The 24745-nt window shown below is 41.1% G+C and overlaps 2 protein-coding genes across 17 annotated transcripts in view; one reads left to right on the top strand and one right to left on the bottom strand.

The window, feature by feature from the left end:
* The window catches only part of map2 (microtubule-associated protein 2), a 100605-nt gene extending 91294 nt beyond the window's left edge, over positions 1–9311 (top strand). For 12 of the 16 annotated variants that reach the window (XM_074659627.1, XM_074659638.1, XM_074659637.1 and 9 more), the window contains 4 exons: positions 504–596; positions 4001–4082; positions 6186–6298; positions 7476–9311. In XM_074659627.1, the coding sequence (XP_074515728.1) occupies positions 504–596; positions 4001–4082; positions 6186–6298; positions 7476–7697 (510 nt within the window). In that variant the 3' untranslated portion in view covers positions 7698–9311. Of the gene's footprint in view, positions 1–503; positions 597–1963; positions 2057–4000; positions 4083–6185; positions 6299–7475 lie in introns of all 16 variants that reach the window. The other 4 variants (XM_074659633.1, XM_074659630.1, XM_074659629.1 and 1 more) reach the window with 3 other exon arrangements.
* Positions 9312–9867: 556 nt separating this feature from the next.
* Positions 9868–16667, bottom strand: myl1 (myosin, light chain 1, alkali; skeletal, fast). The gene is made up of 6 exons (XM_074659623.1): positions 16430–16667; positions 14885–14912; positions 12797–12940; positions 11314–11487; positions 11145–11222; positions 9868–10404 (listed from the first exon to the last, which is right to left on the bottom strand). The coding sequence occupies exons 1-6, from the start codon at positions 16556–16558 to the stop codon at positions 10376–10378; spliced, it is 582 nt and encodes a 193-aa protein (XP_074515724.1). The 5' UTR covers positions 16559–16667; the 3' UTR covers positions 9868–10375.
* Between the last annotated feature and the right edge of the window lie 8078 nt (positions 16668–24745).

Raw genomic sequence — 24745 nt, 5'->3', positions numbered from 1 at the left:
CATTTATATTTATTTACAGTATATACAGACTGTATCTATTAATTAAAAATCAAGTGTTAAAAATCTGTGTTTTTGAGGAGGGACACAGTATCATAAAACACAATATCGCAATAGTAAAGTGTATCAATGTTTTCTTGCACCCCTACAATACAATAATAATCAGTGTGAATGACAGATTGTTTGTTCCACTGGCTCATCGGGCACTAAAGTTGGTGAGAAAGTTGAGTTTGGAGGAACTCTCAAAATATATACTGCAAGGGTTAAACAGGAGATTGTTGTAAACAGGAAGACTTTTTAAAGACTTCTTTTGAAATTGCTATCAAAAATCAAATCATCAACAGTAGAGGGCATGTCATTTATCTACATGAAACATTTTTTATAAATAACAAATATACATTGTACATCAGTATCCTCTATGGTCTCTCTTCCCAGTGGTGTTGTGATAAGCATTCATTCCCATCCACCATGTAAGAGGCCCACACTATCTCTGTATTTCTCCATAGAGTCATATTTTAAACAAGAAGCTGGACTTCAGTCAAGTACAGACAAAATGCAGCTCCAAGGATAATGTGACGCACTCTCCCCATGGAGGCAATGTATGTACCCCTCTGTCGTGACCAAGTGTTTCCCCCCTTTTGATCCTTAGATGTGGGAGAAGTGTGGAGAGACCATCATGTATTTCTAGTGTGATCCTACTGTATATTCTTATTCCAAGTCCAATTATAGTGACATGCAACGAGTTGGTTTTGTTGTGCTGGGTACAGTACATGGCTAGCCTGATGGTCTAGTATCATAGTACCTTAGTTTGTCTTTTATCCCCACTCCCTATTTTTCCACCGCTGTTTGATTCTCACCATTGAACTTTATATATCTAATTCATCGTCTCATTATGTGAATATGTGAGATTTGGAGCTTCCTCTTGTTGTTTGTCATATATCTGTCTAGGATACTATGTCATATATGTATACCTACATATTGAAGAGGTATGTCTGTACTCAATTCTTTGCATTTGGTTTTACTATAATAGGTATTATATTAATTTAAAAGCATTTCAAAGTATTGCTTTGGTCTTCTCAGGGTTATCTCCTCATGTTCTCTCCTCTCCTTTAAAATTTTTTAGCGCTTTCTTCTCAAAATGCGTTGAATATGTCTGTATGTAAGTCTTTCTCCTACCCAGTGTTGTTCCCATTGCTTTTACTGTGCTGCTGGGTAAAATGTAGTTATCGTTAGTGTTATGTACTGTACCGACTCTGCAGTGTCTGCATCTCACTCCTGCTTTCTCTGCTTGCAGTCACAGAGAGCTATTTACCATCGCAGCACACGCATATTTAATCATCCTCGCACCCTAAAAACTAATGGTCTCAAGTTTTCACTGCTTTGATTTTGCATCTACTTGAGTCTCAAAGGAAATTCTGGCATCTTATTCAAGTATGTTCTTGTGGAGTTGTCTCTTCTTGTGACGCACAATGTGATGTCAAGATTTCCTGAAGGTTCGGCGTTCCCTTGTGGACTCAAAGTATGTGTAAAAACAAATTAATTGCAGTAATATCTCAAAACTTGATGATACTCTGCACCCACGCCAGTAATTATTACCTACAAATCCCCCTGTGGCTGAAAGGCACACTAACTTGTTTTGGCTCAAGCACCATTAGTTTGCAGGGAATCCAGTATTTTAATGGATATAATGTTGATTTCTTGAGGTGGGCCGAGAGTAAAGAGGATCCTCTCTAGATGACATAAGCCAGGCTGACACAAAGGGTCAGAGCTCATGCTGGGTAGTGAGATGACTCTATCTTGCCTGTTAGCTTAGAGTCATTGTATCATTGAATGCTGTTTGTCTAGAGCAACAGGTCAAATACCACTGCCTACATCACAGTCAAACAAACTCAGATGTCTAGGAGAGAATATTTAAACAGAAAGCCCGAGCCTTCTCCGTCCTCATTCCTGACCTCCGCCCCTGCAGGTTCTCATCCCCAGTGTTAAGCTGGACTATAGCCATGTTCAGTCTAGGTGTGGGTCCTTGGACAGGCGGGGCTACGCGGCAGGAGGTGGAAACGTGAGTCTTGTGCTGCAAGTCCATTGTCTCGGTGTTCGTGTCGGTGTCATCTCTCTGTTGTGTTGTGTTTTTTCAGTGTTTCATTGTGCTTTTCCACCTCACTGTAGAGTTTATAGTTAAGTCGCTCACTCATGCTGCACCTGATTTCATGTTTTGCTTGTGTGTTTCACTTTTATTATACAGAAAGTAAAAGGCATAGAAAGAGATTCTTGCCAGCATCTCTCATCCTCAACGTCACGCTTCATGTAGCACAGAGTAATGTGCATTATTAAAGCAGTCGTGCAGGTTGATGATAATAACAAGACAATTAAAATGTCTTTCTTGACTTTACATCACCTCCCTCAGGATAGTCTATTCTCATCAAACCTCTTTTAATTTGCATCTCCAGGTTACCGGGGCAACAGTGACATGTATCATCTTCCCTCCAAGAGGTTTAAAAGAAAAAAGAAGTGATGCCAGTGGCATATTACATTTTTAACTGCAATTAAAGTTTATCTGTGACTGAGATGAACAATATCATGTGACACGGCAAATTCATGGCTGTTTATTAAACTGTGTTGGTTAAATTTCATAGTGGTGTAACCAAAGAGAAAAGTTAATCATTTTAACAAGTCACAAGTGTTTGTGGAATATTGTCACTTAAAAAAACACCAATTGCTTTGTTCCCAGTTTTGCCGTAACAAAAGTGTTCAAAGGAGTCCAAAGAGTTTGGTTCAGTTGACCAATCACAACAGATTGCCAGCTGACCAATCAGAGCAAACTATGCTGCAGCACAGTCGGTATGGGAAAAAATAAAGCTTTCTTTTTTTACATTAAAGCATGTCAACATGTACTGGTCGGCTTCATCGATTCTCTTTTGAATAACTCAAAATAAAAATCAAATGTAGTGTGTAATGTTAAAGATTCCAACAGTACAGTTAATCATAAAGATACGATCGCTGGAGAGACGAGCCAACCTGCAGTCTGATGTTCACATGTTCACCCACGCCGACACAAACCACATCTCATCCCTGTCTTTAAACTCATGCTGCATATCTTTGCTGGTGTCGTGCATGTGTGAGGGACTCCTGGTAGATGAAGAGGCTTTGGTGCATAGTGTACTCTGTGGTTGTGGTTTGTAACGTGGCTCATGACCTGTGCTGACCTGTGCTGTCATCGTTGCTTCACTTTCCCTGTTCGTTTTCTTTCCTCTCAGGCTCTGTAACAAAGCAGACCAAAGTGAAAATCATTGGTTACAATATCAACTAAATCGGTGAGGTGACACAGTGATTGCTGACCACAGGCGTGGCTCTGGACGTGGTATATCTCTTCCCGTTCATTGTGCTGTGTCTAAAGCTTTATGGCTCCACTCCGTTTGCCGTCTCATCGGTTCACTCCTCACGTATCTCTCTGTGGTTTTCTCTTCAGATCCCCGAGGGTGTGTCACATAACTACGCATCTATATCCCTTCTCTCTGCCTGTGGCCACCTTCAACTGTGCATTCCTACTTCCCTGTCTTCCTGACTGTTATGGTGTATATTTGACAGGTTTTGAGAAAACATTTTTAGCTCAGGACACAGTTACAGCACATAGCTTGTGTTCAGTCTTGGTTCGGTTGCTTTAACACACACCAGCGGTTCCCTGCACAGCAGAACGCAAGGACCGTTATTTAACAGTCACTGGTATTCTGCTCTCGTGCTTTGTGTTTTCTAATAATTACATGCAATTAGATATCGCTGTGAAAACTTCAGCTTTAATCCTCAGCTGATACCCAATCATTTTCTTCAAATAGCAGCTGCAGTTTTGTGCAGATCAGATATACTACATCCCTCTCTACACTGTAATTCAGAAAAGGGAAGATACTGTTTGGATCTTTCTGTGTAAGCATTATATGAGTGGGAGTTTATAACCTCACTGTGAACTGTAAGCTCTGACCTTGTCTTTTCATGACTTTGCTTCTTCTAGGTGATGATACAGAACAAGAAGATTGACCTGAGCCATGTGACCTCCAAGTGTGGCTCCCTAGACAACATCCATCACCGGCCAGGTAACAGCCAGCCTGTACTCCTTCAGGGGATCACTGGGGGTGACGGATGGAAGAAAAGTTAGAGAAGCACGCTTGTCAGCAGAAGGTTGCCGATGTAATCTCGTAACTTTGCAATATGAATTTATATGGGGCATGTCCAGCACTCTTAAGCACTGCTTAGGTGCACTTGAAATCCATGTTAACCCTGTGAGACCTGCTGTCTTTTAGAGGCTATAGTGGGCTCAGTTTTAAAGCTAGAATGGGCGTCCATTGGTGCCAACCATGTCATATTAGCTTGTCAGGAAGGGGGCTAAATAATGCTCCAAAGTTAGACTAAATTTTGGCGGGGAAAAACTGTTTCAAAAACATTTACAAAGAGGTTCTCTGACCTCAAGATATGTGAATGAAAATGGGTTTTATGGGTACCCACGAGTCTCCCCTTTACAAACATGCCCACTTTATGATAATCACATGCAGGTTTGGGCAAAAACCATGCTGTTTTTTGCGTGCAGTATAAATGTGTTATTTTTGCCCATACTAAAAATGGTGTATTTGAATATTTCTGCATACTGGGGTCCCTAAACAGTCTTGGAATTACATACATTGGATATCACTGTAAAGCTGAGACTCTTGTGGATTCAATGAACTGTATTCATGTGTCATGATGTTAGTCCCCATAGTAGCCATTTCATTGTAGTAAAACCATTTCTTTAAATTTGAACCCTCCATATGGAATGACCTGTGGTGACCTCTAAGATAATCACAGCCTCATGAGACTTTACAATCACAAATTAGAGACCTACAGTATTCAGAGCTACAATTTATAAGGTATAAGTGAGCATGGGATTGGCCATCATATACAGTACATCTATCATAATGTTATAAGCCCTTATACACTCCAAACTACGCACAGTGCTGAGCTGCATCTCAAATTAATCTTCAGGTTCCCAGCTTTCTATGTGGCATATACTGAAGACCTGCTCTCTGCCCCTAAAGACCCCCTTTCCCCCCATAAATAATACAAAAATAGGTCTATGTGGGTCTCTTTTAAAGCAAGGTAAAGCACGCAGATTGCTTTGTGATCCGAATGTGATTGGATCAGCATTGAGAAAGGATCTCAGCCAATTGAAAATTGGTAAATGCAAATGCCCATGGATCGGACGTCATTATCCAGGTACAGATGTAAATGGGGCCAATTAGGTGTAGGTGTAAGACTTGTTTACCTGTATACAGTGTGTAAGCAAGCCATGAACTTTAATACACTGTGGCAGTTTGTTAAATGGCAATAAAGTGTAATCTATTCCAATTTAAATAAAGAATGTAATTTGCAGTTTATATTTACCTCCTGAAATAACACTCCAGCCAGATGAAGATGAAGCAGTAAACTCTATTTGGATTGACAGCTCGATGTGTCCGTCCACAGGCGGTCGAATGTGGGAGGTGGTGTGATTACTGGCGGCCTCCCCGTTTTCTGTATTTCTAACCTGAGTGTGTGAGTGTGGAGCAGCAGGATGCTGATGAGCTGTTGATAAACTGGATCGGGTCAAACCTGGAGAGGGTTATACACCCAATTTAGATTTTTGACTAAACTGTGAAAGTGACCAAAAAATCACGCACATTATCAACGACTTGTGCTCACTTTATTAACGATGCTTTGTTCTTCAGACGTTCATTGGATGATGCAGGTCTCAGGAAAGTGTTTTCACAGTTTAGTTTATGATCCAACTCACCTAGCCCTTGAATACTGAAAAGATCTAGGAACACTACCAGACAGGGATACTGAATGACAGACAGCTTTCCAGAGTCCCTGCTGTTTTGCTGCATGGTGTGGTAGCCCCCATCTCCCCTCCCACATGGTGTTGAGGTCCTGCAGCTCCATCTGCTGGTCCCTTTCTGTCCATCTTTTAACCTTTATTCACTGAGGGTTTGCTGAGCTGGCACGCTCCTCCAGTACAGCATTAGTACGCATTCACTTTCCCAATGAAACCTGTCTCAACAGACCAGGGTTTTAACTTTTCAACCACCTTGACTTTTCTTTTACCTTTTGTCCGTCTATGTGAACCTGAGTTGATCTCTCATGTCAATTCTCTGTACAGTTTTAACACTTCCTTTACTCCTCCCCAGGGGGCGGTAATGTGCGTATAGAGACTGTGAAGTTGGACTTCAAAGACAAAGCCCAAGCCAAGGTGGGTTCCATGGATAATGCTCAGCACACCCCTGGTGGAAACCGTGTCACGGTGAGTGTCAGCTCCACGCTCCCAATCCATGATTTAAAGGAACAACACGTTTTTGAGAGATTGTCTCAAGTCTTGTATGAAACACTCTTTACTTCTTTTTTGAGTGTAATTTCCTATACGAGTCATGGTGCACAGACTCTTCAGTTAATTTACCTGTCAAGTGAAGAGAATGGTAATATCCATTTGTATAAACGTTATTGTAATCTTAAAGGATATGTGCGTAGTCTGGAATGAGTTTCCAACAAGCCAATCTTCCAAAAACTTGTATTCCTTTATCTGTGAAGGTAGCAGTAAAGGTATAGTATACGCCACTATCAATAGGTAATGTACAGATTAATCCAAACATCCAAGTTGATCAAGTATACAGGTAGGCTCTGAAGTCAGCGTAGGATTAAGAGCTACAGCGTCTGAGTAAAATCTAGAAAACAGACTGGTGCAGTTCTCTAAAGTTAAACTTTTCTATTTGCAGTTGTTCTGAAGCTGTCTCACAAAGATACATGTAAAATTTAGCCGCAAGTATTGAGTCCGGGGTTCAGTCCAACACAGACCGTTAGAAGTTGAAAGCTGCGAGGGGTCTAGACCTTTGACACATTCCGACACCTGTATTAAAGATAACTAACTGGTTTTATGATGAGTGGACGGACGCTCATTCATTTACGAAACGCCCCCGTGTTAAATGTGAATGAAACTTTCAGGGTATGTTTCACGTGCTTATGTGGACATATCCTGCAAGTTCCGTGATGATTGGCCCAACGGTTGTGGATTTAGGTCTATTGATGTGCTGAGCCCCACCCTTTTAAAGTTCATTGGTCAGCTTCTTGAAAACGCGATGTGATATCAGCATAAGTTTTATACGCTTGGTACAGTTATGATCCACAGAAGATTTTGTAGCAGACCTAGGGTTTAGGAGGATTTTTTATTTTATTTTTAATTCAAAATGGCAAAAAAAATTTAGTCAGGCTCAGGTTATTTATGCAAGTTTGTAGAGGTTGCAGAGAAGTTTCATGTAAATCAGACTTGCGTCATAGGAGTTATGACTTTTCAAAGTTAAACATTTTGACCTTTGATTAAAGGGGCTTGAACCTCTCATAGTTTTCACTCTACATGATATGAAAATGATGTGTTTATTCTTGATCATCCACATCTCGCGTCACACCACCTCACCTGCCTCCGTTAGATTGAGACCCACAGGCTGATGTTTCGCGACCAAGCCAAGGCAAAAGTGGACCACGGAGCAGAGATCGTCGTCCAGTCGCCGGGCATGTCTGGCTTGGAGTCCCCCCAGCGCAACCGGGACAGCCAACTATCGTCCTCCGGCAGCCTCAACGTGCTGGAGTCGCCGCAATTAGCGACTCTGGCTGAGGACGTCACCGCGGCTCTGGCCAAGCAGGGTTTGTGAACACTGGACCTCTGGATTCCTGATCTGCAACCCCAGACATCCTCTTACCCTGATCCCTTCAAACTTTTCTGCCCTCTCCTGCCACCCTGAGGCCGACCTCAGCTAAACCACAGCCTCTAAACATCTCCACTTCCAGATCCATCACTCAACTCTAAGTAGAGACTCGAATTAGGAGCTACAGTACTTTGGTCTTCTTTATTTCCCAAATATGTGCTATATTTCTGATTCATTTTGTTGGCCTCTCTCTCTCTTTTTGAATGATGTTGCATAGAATAGTTCAGTCTGAGCGCTGGTCCTAGATTAAGTGGTATATACAAAGTGGGGGGGGGGGCCAGATATTGGCTTAACTGGTCCTGGATCAGTGTTTTGAAGAAGCTACAGCCTTTTTTTCTACATTAAATAAGAAGTAATGTGGCCAGCACACCATGCAGCACGTGTTGTTCTTGCTCAGTAAACGTGCATGGACGCCAAACCCCCCTAACAAACCAAGCATCCTTACTGCAAGTCATTCTTGTCATCCAATATATAATATATTTAACAAATATATATAGAAACATGTATAAAAATACAAGTTCTTTGCCATCTACATGTCCTAAAAACATTTTAAAAGGAAGTGACAATATGGCTATAAAATATACCTGTAAAATTGCATTACTGCAAGAACTAGGTCATGTTATGACGAGCATGTATTGATTCTAATATGAAAAGAGGCTATTTTGTAATCTTAAAAAAAAGGGATTTTAGTAAGTTATTTCCTCAATTATTGGATAAAGATTAAACCAGTTCATGTTTTGTAGTTATTAGTTGTTTACAGTGTAATGCTTGGTGACAATGTCAGACAGCTGATTTGGTGTTGCTAAGGAATGCATCTCAGTCCTGTTGAAGAGCATCATACACTCGTACCCGCTCAGTAGTTCAATTTAGACGCCTGTTTATACATCAGAACAATATTAAACACCGGAGCTCATTCCACAAACCTGCAGCTAAAAGTATCTCGTCTTTACAGCTGCAGATGTTGAGCTCACAGTGCAGATGTTCCTCCGCTAACACAGGCTGATGTTGCACTCATCAGGACAGTCTGAACCACAGAGGACGACGCTACGAATGCGACCTGAGATTTAGCAGAACATGCAGCTACTCTGAAATCTGTCTGTGTGTGTGCGTTTGGTGCAGATCCCATGCCGTTTTACGACGTATGCTACCGTAACTGGATGTTTCGTTGCAATATGTGGGAGACGAAAGTGGAAAAAAAAAAAATATTTTGAAAAATCCATTAAAAAGACGATTCATGAAGAAAAATAAAACGGCCGAGGGAACTCGGATCCTGTTACATCTGTTAGGAAAAAAAGTGTTTGGGGTGATCTAGTTTCTTTTTCAGACACCATTTGTGGTATATCCTGCCTCCCGCCTAATTACTGCCCTCACCTGCGATTGTTTGTTTGCTTCTGTGTTTTTTCTGCATACCCCATCTCCGTGTGCCCCCTTCCCACCTCCCGCTCCACCCTACAGCAACTGTAAATGTATTTAAAAGGTCAAGTAGATGTACGCAGTTTTTCTCTTGTTGATATGACACCAATTACAATAATTAATGACAATAAAAAGGACAAAAAGTGATACTGGAGTGCTGTTTTCTATTTAGATTACAAGACATGTTGCGTCTGAAATTCCACACTAACATGCTATTTAGTACGCTAAAACACTATGTGAGATATTTTAGTTTTGTCAGAAACCTTAATATGAAACCAATAGTATGCGAAATGCATACTTTTTCCGGTGAAATATTACAGTATGCAACGCTGGACACTATTCACTAGACTTTGATTCTTACAAACCAGCGTTTTGGTCACGTGAGGTTGGCATGGGTTACCATGGTTACACGTCTCAGACGACGTAAATCACTGCTCAGTGCGTCCGAAAAGATGCAAACTACTGTTTATTCACACATTGTGTTGAATGATAATATACATATTTAGTATGTATTGCATAGTATGCGAGTAGGCATAGGGTGCATTCAAAATCACTTTTCTTTTTAGTTTTAGTACATACTACAGCTGCACTTACAAACTACATACTGTTGCATGCAGTATGCATACAATTGGGACGTACTACTTTGTATGAATGTCAAACTATTCCTTTAACATGCATCTGAGTCAGAAATTTGGAAATAAAATGGGAGTTTGTGAAAAGTTTATTGTGGCAGAGGATACAATAAGTTAAGACCTATAGGGGTGGGTTGGACGAGGAGTGAATTCATTTTGATGGCCAGTCCTGGGCCAGAGCAGTCACTTCACTGGCAGATAGAGAGCCAGCCAGACCGCAAAGTGACGGGAGGGGGTGGTCGTCATGATCCCACCGCCCCCTCCATCACTGCTCCACTTTGAAAACCAGTGATGATAGAAATCTCCAATGAGACGGGGGAGAAAGATGAGGAAAAAAAACTTCTCGTGGGAAATCAGGACAGCTTCCCGAATAGCAGGAAGATGAGGAGGAGAGGGGAAAAAAAGCACCAGTTGGACACAAAAAGTGTAGAACAAAACAAAAGAAGGGTTCAGGAAATGACATCTCATAGTCCTTTGTTCCCCCTGCGTCCTCAGGTGGTACAGGAAAACAGCGAGTGGATGTCGCGACACCATGGGGTCTGCGCATATACGATGCTCACCACCGCAGAGGCAGAGTCCTTACACAGACATGATGTGCTTGACAAAGGCTGCAGATGGAGACCAGGGCAGCACACAGAGAGGACAGAAGAGGGGGAACATGAGTGAGTGAGGAGAAGAATTATCCAATTATATATGAATATATAGATCTATATAAATGACATATAACAGTTTAGATATTGACGACAGCACTTTAAAATGTGTTTGGTCTGGTTTATGCACCATCAAATATACTGTATATTCGCTTTATTGAAATATTTGTGGAAAGTGGAAATTAACACCTCACATTCTGGGTTAAGTATGCATTTAAAGGGGCACTCCAGTACTTTAGTAATGCACTTCCATAAAGATGGGGGACTCATAAGGGACAGATTAAAAAAATAATGGTCAAAATTGAAGCAGCAGAGGTCGAGATATCCTTCCCATAATACAGTTCAACAGCGTCTTTCCTTATGGTGACATCATCAGGGTTATTTTTCAAATTTTGTTGAAAATGGTGCAGTGCAAAAATAATAACGTAAAAAATTATAATTATGGAGCCGGAAGGGGTGTGTGTGTTAATATTCAGAGTAAAAAATTAAGAGATTAAAGTCATAAATGTACAAGAAAAAAACTGAGCGAGGCAAAGGTCCTGAAAGATACATGTATTTTTTTTTCATATTCTTAATGTGTTCTTTCATGAACATAAGTACTATTATTATAGAAATTACAGGAATGTAACGGTATAAAAAATAAAAGATTGTTATATTAGCATCTATTAGTAGTCATAATGTCGTAATTTGTGGCTCACCCTCGTAGTTGACACAGCCGTTCTCGTCCTCCTGTCCTGTCATGAGAGCATCAATCTCACCCTCAGTCATCTTCTCTCCTGTAGGGGGCGGCAGAGGACAACCAGCATTAATAACACACACACACTCACACACACACACACAGAGAGACACACCAGTGGCCTCACTCACCCAGTGTTGACAGAACAATACGCAGCTCAGCGCCCATCACTGTGCCGTTGCCCTCCTTGTCAAAGACACGCAGACCCTCAACGTAGTCCTCAAACTGTGCCTTGTTTGGGCTGTTGACGATGGACTGGATCATGGGCAGGAAGCCCTCGAACTCTACTCTCTTGCCGGCCATGTCTGTATGAGAGGACACACGAAATGACGGTCAGTTACATCCAGAGGTGAACGAGCCACGCAGGTTTGAGACAATAGAAACAACAAAATCCTTGTCAACACAATTTTAGCATCAATAATATATCTCCGCCTTTGTACTACAGGTGCTGCGTCTCTACAGGTGTTGTGACAGATTTTGGTTATTTCTTTATTTTTCATTTCGTCTTATTGACTGTGCCACAGTGCAGAGTGAGGTTCAGTACTGCTTCTGTCAGTAATGATTGAGCATCGTGGGGCTATTTTGGTTTAAAGGTTACAGAGATTTACACTCATATCATCACCTGTCTGCACAGACCAGATCAGAGGCATCAAAAGTACGATTCTCTATATAAGGAGCAACACTCGACCAATCCTTGAATGAAAGAAAAGCTTTGTTGCACTGACTAATCTAAAGGTTGAAAGATTCAAATTGTCTGACCTCACTAACCATCCCAGTAGGATGTGTGAACTTTTGCACGTGACCACACCCAACTGTGATGTTGCATTAGTACATATCATAGTGGTGTACATCTTCTACCTCTGGTGTAAATCTGTCCTGGCGCTTTGGGTCTGGAAAAGCACTTTGCAAATACAATGTATAATTGTTATTAATATTACTACAGTGCATTCAAAAAGGTGACAGTTTCAACCTCTGGCTACAGGAGCAGCACAAGTAGGATTTTCAGCCTGTGAGTATTTACTTTAGTTATTCTGTTTATTCTGTATTTGCTTGACATTCTTGTGACAGAAGTGCTCCATGTGTTTTCAGATTTCAGAGGAAAGAGCTGATTTGACTGAACATGACTGGTTCCCGACTTAAAAGCAGGTACTGATATGTTCTTCCTCATAATACATAATGTACCCACGTTAAAGTTGCACCAAAAGAAATGCCATGCATTGCTGCGTACCACACACTCTAAATATCATCTCTTAGACAAATCTGCCCTATGAGCTACTCGGTTATAACTATGTTTATTTGAAAGTGCTGCTAGTAATGACTAGTACGCAGCTCACACTGATGTCTATACAAAAAACATCAACAATTTTATCATTAGAAGGACTAGAAATAGTATCTTGTATGTCCAGTAGTCTGAAGTAGCCTTTCAGTCCCAAGAAGAATTTAATTATTTGCATTTTTAGGAATTATTTTCTATGAAATGATCAACTTCAAACAAATATGACAACACATTTTCAAAACTTTTAATCTATAAAACCCTACTATGATGACAAAAATCGTGTTAAAATATTAAAAATCGTATTCACTAATAGAAGAAAAGCTGAATGTGTCTCTTACCTTCAGCGGAGGGCATTCCCAGCAGTTTGGCCACCTCCTTGTTGGTGGGGTTCTGTCCCAGAGCACGCATGATGTCAGCGATCTGGTTGTACGCCACCTTGTTGTCACCCACCCTGTCGAACAGACCAAAGGCCTCCCTGTAGTCTGCAGAGGGGAGGAAGGAGAGGATTTCATCACCTCAATGAATCCAATATATTCATTAAGTGATTTCTGTTTGTAAGGTGTGTGAATGCCTAAACTGCACTTTGTAATGTCATCATTTTGAACAATATCATATTTTTATAATATTGTTTGAGGGACTTTCAATTATTCAGCAGCATTTTACATTTAATTGCATAAACTTGGCTTGCGCTTATTTGTATGTTTTTGTTATTTACGTATTTTAAAATAGTTTATTTATTTATTATTTTCCTGCAAAGTCAAATCATATCGAGATTTAAAGGTGCAGATATTTGAGCAGAGAAGATAATTTGATGGCATCTAGCGTTGAGGTTGGCACACCAAAGAGAAGTATCAGTTGGTTGCAATGCGTGTAGGAGAACTACCGTGGCCGACATGATAACCATGAATGTGAAGAGGACCCGCTCCGTATGTAAATATAAACGGCTTTCATCCAGGAGACGTTTCACTTTCGCTTTACAATCATCTGATCATTCGCGTCACTTGTTCACAACGTCATGTCATAATTTCACTTCACAAACGTAGTAATTTTAAGCCCAACCATGTTGTTTTTTTCCTAAACCTAACTATGTGGTTTTGTTGCCTGAACCTAAGCAAGTGTTTTTGTTTATTTCACAGCAGTCAGTATGTGACGAGTTGGGATGAGAATGTGTTGAAATGCGACACGCGGGCCCTTTAATAATGAAACTCCTTTAAGGTATAATAATCTAATCAGCTCCTGCTACAAAATGTATTTTGAATTAATTACGTTTTATATTAAATATATATAGTACAGTATGTGTTAAATGTGTTTTCCCCACAATTGGAGACAGTGGTTTGCATGTCACCAAGTATAGCTGTGGCTGTTGCTCGCCTGCCAGCAGGTGGAGGCAGCTCCTGTACAAACTAAACAAGGGAAACATACAACAAGGGCGCCATATAACAAGGGCAAGACGTCTCTATAGGTTGTGGTATTATGGCTTGACTCCTAAGCTCTGTCACCACTCATACTATTTCTATCGCAGCTGTCTCTCTCTCGCTCTCTCTCTCTCTCTCGCTCTCTCAGCAGCGCTGTGGCCTCTTTTAAAAGACCACCTTAGAATTGATAAACATAGCTGAGAATATGAGCCCCCTCCTTTTAAAGGCACGGCTCTCTACGGGTGAGCTGAGTAAAAGTAGGGAATGCTGACTGCAGCGTAACAAGCAGCCGGCCAGACGACAGGTCTGGTCAGGTGGTGTCCTGCCCAGGGTCAGATGGGACCAACAGCATGCAGGTTTAGTAATTAACCATTCCTCTAAACCATGGTTTGATATCTCACCAACAAGCGGCCAATAGACAATCAGGACTCAGGGATTGGCTGAATTGATTTGTGACAGTCAGGACATGAAACCCTTTGCATCAGCTGGTTAATATGTGATATGGTCTGCATGAATTTTGACTTGAAACCAGCTGATTTACTGTGTTTTACCTACTCTTGATGGTAACAGTTTGCACAATCAGTTTGTTTTTTTAGGAGTGATGTTTCCAGATGTTTCGCACTGAATGCACAATACACTATTTTATTTATGCACTATTACTTGAAAAATGTTGCATTAACAACAGCTGACAATCCCATGATGTGTACATTTTGTACATAACTAGCAAGGCGTGCAGCCAAGAAACTATGTTTTTTATTCTTACTTTGTGATGTTTCATTCAAGTTTTTATCTGTTTCAACCGAGGAATGTCAAGAATGTCAAAACACAAAAACGAGGTAACCATAATCTCCATTTACATTGTTTTACTTTCAAATATATTAATCTCCTACATAGTGATTTATTATACTTATGGCTTTTTCTGATCGGCCAAGAGACATTTATGAGAAGGATTAGTTTTATGGGCTGTGTGGAGTGTCAGATGGTAGCAACGGTAAAATGAGGTGTACTCACCATCAATCTGGTCTGGGGTGAAGTCGATCTAGGAGCCAAAACACAGCAGCCGTATTAGTACAACACATACAAATGCAAGAGTTTTGACATGCCATTTAATCAACAACGATAACCACTTGTATTCAAAAGGCATTTACACTTAATATTAACTAATTAATCGGGTCTGGACCGGGATTAAACTTGTCTCTTTGCCAAAATTAGCTTCACGTAGAGGCACCCGATCTGTGGAGGTCCAACTTTAGCTACATTAACATGTCCACATTTGGTGTCACCCTGCATAGCCATCACACATTAGTCACCATCCTGTTAGTCCAATCCAGAGAGGTGGTGGGCGTGGTCTAAACCTAAGTGAGCTATCCATGGTCCCAGTCATTCTCCTCAGTCTACTCTACTCTATAGTCATCCAAACCTGCTGCTGCTGCTCTCACTAACTCACTCTTAACTGTGCATCTACTCGTAGATGTTCATAGAAATGTGTCATCTCTGGTTGTGATATTTGGTACCTGGCCATGTCAAGGTGATTAAGGATGTGCATTAAACCAAAAAACACAATTTAATTTAGATTTGGAACACAACCAACAACACAACAGTCTTCTTTCTAAGATAAGATGTACAATTAGGCTGCATTTTGCACTGTAAATACATTGACACCTCTGATCAAATTAGTGTTCTGTTATTCTCACATTTTCTTGAAATGTGTGAAATATAAATGACAAAAGATTGCTTGTTTTCTACCAAAATCCCTCAGTGAACCACTAAAATCGGTCTACTTTTGTCATCTTTTAGAGTGTGAGTGGAAAAGTCAAGTCCTTAGCAGCCATAATCCTATCTCCATCCCTCCCTATTGCAGTAGCCTACACTGTAAACAAGTGCTGTTAATTTACAGCAGGATTTCAACAGTATTAACCTGTTATTGCTAAAAACAGTGCTTTACTGTTAATACAAAAGAAAACCTGTTAAATTACGCTCATAGGACTATAATGCATTCTTAAAAAAACAGCACTTTACTGCTGATCAACTGTCTAAAGTATCATCAGTAACAGTTTCATGCAGTATTTTTATGAATTCTGGGACCTGATCTGCACATGTGAGGCTTGTACATTGTACATGATTGTAAAATCAGTGAATTAGCTCTGTTCTTCACTCACATGTTGTTATGGTTTGCATTCTGTGCTTGTAGCCAGCATTTAAGTGCATTTAATTGTATTTAGTGTGACTATTGATATGTCTGTAACCTGCTAAGTCTATTCATCTACGCAAAAAATAATGTTTATTAAAATGTATGTAAAAAATACAACCTAAATAGTGCATTAAAACAAATCAGTAAGATAATGTAAAAGAAAGGTGAAAAACTGCTATATAATGTATCTTTAAACAGTAAATTAACTGTAAAATACTGTGAAATTAATAAAAAAAAAACTGTTCAAACTGTATAATAATGTAAATTTTACAGTAACATAAAGGCAACCCTGCTGCCAGTTCTTTACTGTTATTCTACTGGGAAATTCTTAACAGTGTAGTCATGCTTTTCACGGTCATATGTACCTTGACGGCGGACAGGTCGACAGCTGGAGCTGCAGCTGGAGCAGGTGCTGGCTCAGGTGCGGGTGCAGGTGCTGCTGCAGCAGGAGCCTTTGCGGCGGGAGCAGCCTTAGCGTCCTTCTTGGGTGCCATTTCTAGTTAGTAGTAGAAGTACTTTGTTCCTGAAGCACAGACAATTCCCGGTTCGGATGACAACACAAGGAGTGTATAGCACAGTGTGGAGGGGACTCGGAGCAAGAAGTGACCGCCTGGGCGTTTATATATGTGGCTATTTTTCCTCTTGACCCCTGTCAACGCTGCTCCTGCGTAAGGATTGGATGGATTGGTGGAAGGGGTGTGTGATGGGTCCTCTCTCTAAACATGGAATACATAGGGCTGCGTTCCAGAAAGGGTTTATTTCCGCCATATATCTATAATGAAAAAGGAAAACATTGGAAAGGGCGTGAAAGGTTTCCTGGGGACAGTTGATTTCCTATAGACCACTTGAGTGAACTGTTCCACTTTTTTACGCACAGCTTTACGCGCCTTTACGCACGACGCTGGAAACCATCTGGGAAAACATTCTCGGTTCTATTTGAGGATGGTTTGGCGCTTTAAAAAAAAAAAAATTAGAAAGACAACTAAACTTTATAGCCAAATCAAAATCTGCGCGAAGATCATTGGCCAACCTGTGACAGCCTCCTTTCAAGCAGCTCGCAACAAGAGTATACTCAGACTTGCCAACAGCATATCGTCTGATCCCTTACATGTTTTAAATGGGGAATATCAACTCCTGCCCTCCAAGAGGAGATTCAGAGTCCCTACATTTAACCTGCATCAGTCTAAAGAACGCTTTTGTCCATCAGTCCATCTTGTTGCTAAATAATAATGAATGTGCTGCTAAAGACATGTAAATCCAGAGGACAGATGCTCCTTTTTGTAATGGGTTCTGTATGAATAATTGTGATGTGTTTTTTTGTTTTTGTTTTGGGTCTTAGTTGTCTGTCTGTCTTAAGTGAACAGTTCCACTTTTACGCACAGCTTTACGCGCCATTACGCACGACGTTGGACCCATCTGGGAAAACATTCTCGGCTATTTGAGGATGGTTTGGCGCAGTGGCGTCTGGTGGCAAACATCCTGGTATGATTTAATGCAAAAAAAAAGTGAAGGTATCAAAACACATTACTACTTTGCAGTTAAATAATTAACAATTATTTTATTCCAAAAGGAGCAGTAAATAATGATTTTAAAACACAACAATATAAAATGTACTCAGTGGTGGAATGTAAGTAAGTACTTAAATACAATTTTGAGATATTTCTACTTTACTTGAGTATTTCCATGTTCTGCTACTTTCTACTTCTACTCAGCTACATCTCACAGGGAAATATTAGACTTTTTTACTCCACTACATTTATCTGACAACTTTAGTTACTTTACAGATTCAGATTATTAATACAAAATATAATCACATTACAATCAAATGACACATTACAATCAAACTACACATATTACTGGGTGCATTCCATATTTAAAACACAAATATTGACAATTTGTATAATTTTTTTATCATTATTATTATTAGTAGTAGTAATGTTTTTTTCTGTGCGCTTTAAAAAAAAAAATGGGAAAGACAAATAATGTTGGGCCCATTTTCACCTCTATAATCGCATGTGATAAATAACACTAATGGGTGTCTAGCCTCTCAAAGTTAACGACTCATTAGAGCCTAAATTGAGCGCTGAAAAAGGTTGGAGAGCTTTTTCGCCATAAAGTGAAGAAATCAAATGTGGAGTTGCACCATCTTCTCCCTGGTAAACAAACACACCCTAAAAACACAATCCTCTGCCAGGTAGTAATTAATGTTTCAATGAATGGTCATAACTAAGATAGTCTACTGGAAATAGGGAGGAAGACATCCCAGAAAAGAGAAAAGAGCTCTGTAGCCTAGTATCAGAGTAGATCTGACATGTATTGTACTTTAGGGCAACTCCACTTAAACTCTGTTCATTTACCTAATTTGACTTTTTCCCACCTTTATCCTTTAAGCCACATCTTCAGGAGTCATGTCTCATTTTGACATCTTGCATCATGAGCTGTTTCAAAAGGATACATCAAAGTACCAAAATATGATTTTCGTGGGGTTCTTTTGCCCTATCGTGATCACGTTTTTATTCACCATAATATTACTGATGTGGGTGTAACTCATATCTGACTGCAACTCTGCTGGACTCATCAATGGCTCCATCTCCATCTTTACCAACGGCTGTGTAGCCAAGCGTTGCATTGAGCTTTATATGAAATATAGCACATATCCCAGAGTTTCCAAAATGATGATATATATTATTCAACATTGGGGGTAAATTTGAATCAAATGTGTATACAATGATGCACAACATATCTAGAATATCTGCTTTTATGTAATGGTGTAGCCATAAGAACATATTTAACTCAGTATGACCATCTTATATCTGGCTTCAGTGAAATGATGAAACAAACACATTTAGAATATATACTGTATGTATTAGTGCCAAACAGTGTGGATAATGTAAGAAGGAATAAATGCAAGTGGAAGTTTGTGGAAAGAAAAAACATGCCAAGAAGCAACCGACCAAACTAGTTCAAATTTGTGTTTGAGAAACTGTCAAAGGAGCAGGCTTTAGGTGGACAGGTGGTGGAAGTGAGCTCTAATAATAATCCATTGTTTATTTCAGTCGCTGTCAGTGTGCGTTGGGTATAGAGCAGCACCTGTGTTCAATTTGGTGGTCTGTCGGTGGGGTGAGTGGCTCCTCCACTCCCAGGACGGATGTGACGTAAAAGCCCAGGGCGATGGAGATGTAGTGGAGCTTTCAGCTGCTGATGCCAGTAACCCAGACAAGGCTAAGAGTGCAAATTCTGTCTCCTTAATTCTTGTCTATATCTGTCTCCCAGTGCCAGCGGTGCAGCCGTGCCCCCACCACCATGACAGGGCCTGGTGACGAAGGAACTGCAGAAATTCCTCCACCCTACAGCAGACCCCCCTGCTTTCACTGACCCCATCTCCATGAGGGCAAGCCAGAGAAAGCCGCAGTCCCTCAGCTGTCATCAGGGCTCACCCCCGGCACCCCGCTGCACCTTCTCCGAAGTCTGACTTCCCTTCACTCCCGCCCCCTATAGAAACTCTGCCCCAGTTCCTGCACCTGTGCTGCAGTCCAATCTGAGCTCCACTATAGAGTCTTAATGGATTCAGCAGCATGGAGGAGTTGGGCTTTATTAGGATGTGATAGCAGGTCAGTGAGTGAAAACAAACAATTACAGATCAAGTTTATTTGTTGGTGTGAATTATACCTTATAAGAAAGAGTTGCTTGTGAAGTCAAATAATCCATTTCAGACATTTAGGGGCATTTTAGGTAACGTTTTCTCCAGCAACCTGAACAAACAGGCTTCTAAATATGTTTTAGTGTACTGTTACTGAGTCATTCAAAGAATCACATTAGTGAAGATAAACATCTTCTCCTTCTGAATAGGCATGTAACCCTTTACTTATTCATCATCAGTGTTCCGCTCCTTTGGGAAAAGCCATACTGGAGGTGTGAGGTCAGGTCTTTTAAAGTGGTGAAAGGGGCTTCAACTGCACAGTAAAGGCCACAACAGTGACACATGCCATGTGAAGCTCTATTTAAAAAACCAACCTGGGTGACCAGCACTGCCATCGCAACACATTCTCATCCCAACTCATCACATTTGCGTCACTTTCTTATTCACTGGGAAGCCCAGCGTGTCAAACTATGACGCTCCACTACGGTCGCAGCAAACACACAATTCAAACTAAAACACTTGCTTAGGTTTAGGCAACAAAACTACTTCAGGAAAAAAACACATGGTTTGGCTTAAAATTAGCCTATTATGTTTGTAAAGTGAAAATGAATCTTAACGTTGTGAACTGAAAGACAAACACATTGTTGGTTTCACACGTCCTTAATGAAAGCCCTTGTGTTTGTTGGACCCATCCACCAGCCCTCACACACGCCCTGATGTGTGTTTTTTCACTTTTAAAACTACGTCACCATACTACCCGTGCACTTTCTTTGAGCGTTTAATATTGACACAGATGGGTTTAGATTGTAGTTACTTGAAAGTCCGATGCATCTCATACAGATGCCTTCTGCGTCGGTATTCCACGTCAAGGGGCGTGACAAAGCCTCTGTATTTGATGCCCTGGGAATGACAACGGGCTGGCATAACATGATGGCAGGATGAGGAAAGAGGAAATTCAATTTAAGGTCCATGGGACAGTGGCTGTGTTTTCTGTCTTTTGTTTTCAATTAGTAAAGCCTTTGTCTGCATGATAGACAGGAGAACAAATTTCATTAATTTCACATCATTTCACCATGTTGTGGTCTGGTTAGTTACATTAGTGATGTTTGTGACATTTGTGACGTGTTTTTTAGTGACATTTCTGAAGTGTTTTCTGCACTTATGTTAAGTTGTTTCCAAATGTATTTTACTTAGTTTGCGTGCTTATTTTAAGGCTAACCATGACATTTTTCCTAAACCTAACTTAGTGGTTTTATTGCCTAAACCCAACTGCAGACGTTGCATGCAAATGACACGCGAAGAGCCTAAAATGCATCCTCATGACATGAGAAATCTTCATGTAATATCATTCTGTTCATAAGCCTTCCTGTGAGACCGGATTGAACTGGGAGTAGTTCCTCCATTTGTATAGTGACATCTGGAATACCAACAAAATAAAGCACATTTGGGAAGAGGACATGGCTATAACCTGCGTGAATTTAAATTCAGTGTTTAGAGCCAAAGACCCAGTTTTAATGGATTAGTGATATTAAACTAAAGCTCAGTAATAAAAAAGGCAAAACGATCATAAACGATCAGCTGATTGTAACGTAATGCACAGGACATGAACTGCGGTCTCCTGGATGAAAGCCTTGTGTTTGTTGAACCCATCCACCTGCCCTCCCTCCCACGCGCATAGTGTGTGTCTTTTTGCTCTTAAATCTATGTCGCCACACTCACGGCCCACTTTCCATGAGTGTTCAAAGCGGATGGGTTTACATTGTAGTTAATGGAAAGCCCGGTGCCCTTGTGCGTCAGTATCTAACGCAGACGGCTGTGACAAAGCGTTGGTATTTGACGCCCTGGGAAGGAGAACAGGCTGAAGTGTCTTTCTTCTTCCAAGCTCAGACAATACTGATCTATAAATAGGGCCAAGACCATGAATGACAGCTGTCACAGCTATTGATATTCACTTGACCTGTGTTCCTTTTTTTGGCAGGCTGGTCTAACTTGGGGCCAACATGTGTGCGTCTTCAGACAATTTCTAATTCAACCAGTCATATAACTTTAGAGTTGAGCCAACAAACGTGTGTGTGTGCAAAAAGTCCATGCTACCTAAAAGATTATCAGCTTCAATCTCCCCACACGACTGTGTTTCAAACACAATCAAAACACAAATTATTTTGTGCCCGATGGGAATAAGATGAGATGAAACATCAGTAAACACTATGGGGAAATTGGGATGTTTAAGCATCAGCAAACAGTAATGGGAAGCACAAAATGGAACAGAACACATGAGGTGCATTTAAACAAAACACTATTATTAGCCGGCTTCTTCATTTTATTTAAATCATTTCGCCTAATTTGCATGAGCAGCTAAGAGAGGGATGCTGCGGGCTACAAGGTCTCGAACGCAGGGATGAAACAATATGTTAATGGAATAGAGCAGAGAAAACGTGGTTGATTTTCATCAGCTAAGACAAAGACGCTTCCTTGGATTGTGTCAGTTTAGATTGAAGGATAGATAGATGTGAGAGGTCTTTCTATCTGTGTCACCTCCTGACCCTCTAGCTTTTTCCTTAGGCGGGTGGCGGGGGTTTGCTTCAGGACATGCGCTATAAAAGTCTCCTCTCAGGAATGGCGGTGTGATCTGAAGCACTTGTGCCCACTTGCTGCAATGCAATTTTAGTGATCTCTCCAATTCGCCCTCAGTTCACAGAATTGTCATAAAGAAATGTAAAACAAAATCTAAAACATCAACCATGAAACTGTGAGCTGTACAATTAAGGTTGTGTGAAAGACAGCTGATTTGAAGACACAGGGCCTGTCCCAACCTTGGGGAGATCCCCCTACGTTAAGTATGATTAATGAAATGTGAAGAACCTGAGCTTGAGTAAAAAAAATCATGCGATGAGTGCTGTGTGGTGTTAAGATTCCTAAGATGCCGCGTGCTCCCAGGTCGTTGGCGTTTCGCCTCCCCGCGGGGAGATGGAGCGTCGAGAGAGTTGCTGTAGGGAAGGGAATGACAGGGAGCGCCGATGGACTTCCTTTGCCGCAAAAAATGCAGCAGAGGTCACCCAGTCAGCCATGTGTGATGACTAGAGAGTAGCCTTTGGACTCTGGTTCTGTCCACCCCTCCCCTCCTCCTTTTCAAACCCTGAGTGCTTCCTTCCCTGCCCTCCAACCATGCCAAAAGGTATGAGGCTGTAACTGAGCCCGGGGGCACAGATGGAGACTATTTATAGTCCCTAAAGAGAGGTGTGAAGTTTCTTGGGATTTCTAAGAGCGGGGGCCATGACTCCTTAAAGGGGCTGATGCATGCTCTCTTTCCCTTTCTCGCTCTCTCTCATAAGCCACACAGGGATTAGATAGGGCCAGGCTAAACAAAGCGCCGATCGCTGCCCTTTTTTCCTGGGGACACTACCTCACTACAGAGGAAGGGAATCCGATAGCGTTCTTAAGCGACGCTCTCCTCCTTCTCTTTCTCCAGCTGATGACTTGTGTCCTCCTTTTACAACGCTGGAGTTGCCATCATCCAAAACAAGAATGGTGACGCTGTCTGTGTGGGAGTCTTCTTTTAACTTCACAGCACATATACTGTAACGCGGTATCAGGATGGGAGCAAAGTACAATACTAAAGATGGTGATAATAGAACACAAGTTAGCCCTGTCACAGTTGAATGGGGCTTGAGTGAACCACTTTGTGATAATTATAGACCCTTTTGACGATTAACTTGATTAGTTGAGAGGATAATTGATTGGAATAACAAAAGGTGACAATCATTTTACATATCTATTTGTATAGGTTGTTTGTCATCTAGAACTGGGCTTACTTCTGGTCCAGGAAAAAGGACAGATAATACTACTACTACCGCTACTACTGCTAGTATCACTACTATGTAAAATCCAGCCAAAGAGTGCTGCTACAGAACAAAATCAGGTTCAAACTATAAAGGTGGAGCAGCTGCAACCCATTGTCATCCCAACTCGCGTATCAAGGCTTGTATCGTTTTAGACCGATGACGTCATTGAAGACGCCCGAAGCCGAAATACAGTTGAGAACTTATTATTCCTGAATAACAACGAAAAGTGTCTCCCATCTATCATTTTCCTTTAGTTACACAAGCACATGCACTGCCCTCTGCCTGGTTAAACCACTGCCTGCCACATATCTGCCTGTTTTACACTATTTGACCAACAGGTGTTTTTTTTCCACACATGAAGCCCGGATGAAGCCTCGAGAAATGAACCCTTTTGCGAACCAATTTCAGAGCCATCACTACCATCCACATCCCTCAAGTCATATGACCCCTGAGTTAAAGTCTAGGCGTGTGGAAGCAGTGTTCAGTTTTTTGCATCTGTGCCAGAAAGCTTGAAGTCTTCTCCAACTCTTTTAAATGGAGGCTTGAAGCTTTTCTGTTTACAAGTCCCTTTTGTTAGATTAAATCAGGGGCTATTCACTCTCTTATTTTGTACTGCACTGCAAATTTCATTCTCTTCTTCAATCTATTTTGTGTCTAATGTCAAACCCTTTGCCTTATCTTGGCTTAGAATGATACATAAAGTGCCAATTTCTTCAAACTGGTACGTTACTCTAATCCTGTACTGAACAAACACCATCATAGATCCTTGAAACAACCGTCCATTATTTCTGTCACCTCAGGGCTGAGACTATGCTTGGAAACCTGGCACAGAGGAAGGTGAGGGAGCCTGTCTGTCTATTCACGTCCCCTCTTAAGCTCGGTCACCATCTGAAGCTCATTCTTGAAACCGCAGACAATGTGGGGGTCCCTCCGCCTGGGACAGACACCGGAGCTCATTAGTCCTCACCCCGGCCAATCAGTGGAGGAATTCAGAGGGCAGCTAATCACAGCACTCCCAGTAATAAAGGGCCATACAGTACATTGCACAGGCGTCTCATGTTCTCCCAATCATCACCTAGCAATGTTCCACCATTGACAGTAAGTAGCCCGGGCTGCCTTTTGAGGAGACAACTGTTTGAAAATAGAAATTTTGAAATGGAAAATAATTCATTAAAATAAGCTAAAATAAGTTTGTGTGC

This window comes from Sebastes fasciatus, chromosome 14, assembly GCF_043250625.1.
Source record: "Sebastes fasciatus isolate fSebFas1 chromosome 14, fSebFas1.pri, whole genome shotgun sequence".
Taxonomy (NCBI): Eukaryota; Metazoa; Chordata; class Actinopteri; order Perciformes; family Sebastidae; genus Sebastes; species Sebastes fasciatus.
Note: the sequence above shows the minus strand (reverse complement) of the source record. Positions and strands in the feature narration are given on the sequence as shown.

Bases quoted from the DNA above. Each gene is read 5' to 3' on its own strand.
- myl1 (XM_074659623.1), bottom strand. From the start codon at position 16,558: ATGGCACCCAAGAAGGACGCTAAGGCTGCTCCCGCCGCAAAGGCTCCT. The intron at 14,913-16,429 runs GTACATATGACC...TTTGGCTCCTAG, and splicing joins TCGACCTGTCCGCCGTCAAG to ATCGACTTCACCCCAGACCA. The intron at 11,488-12,796 runs GTAAGAGACACA...CCTCTCATACAG, and splicing joins GGGAATGCCCTCCGCTGAAG to ACATGGCCGGCAAGAGAGTA.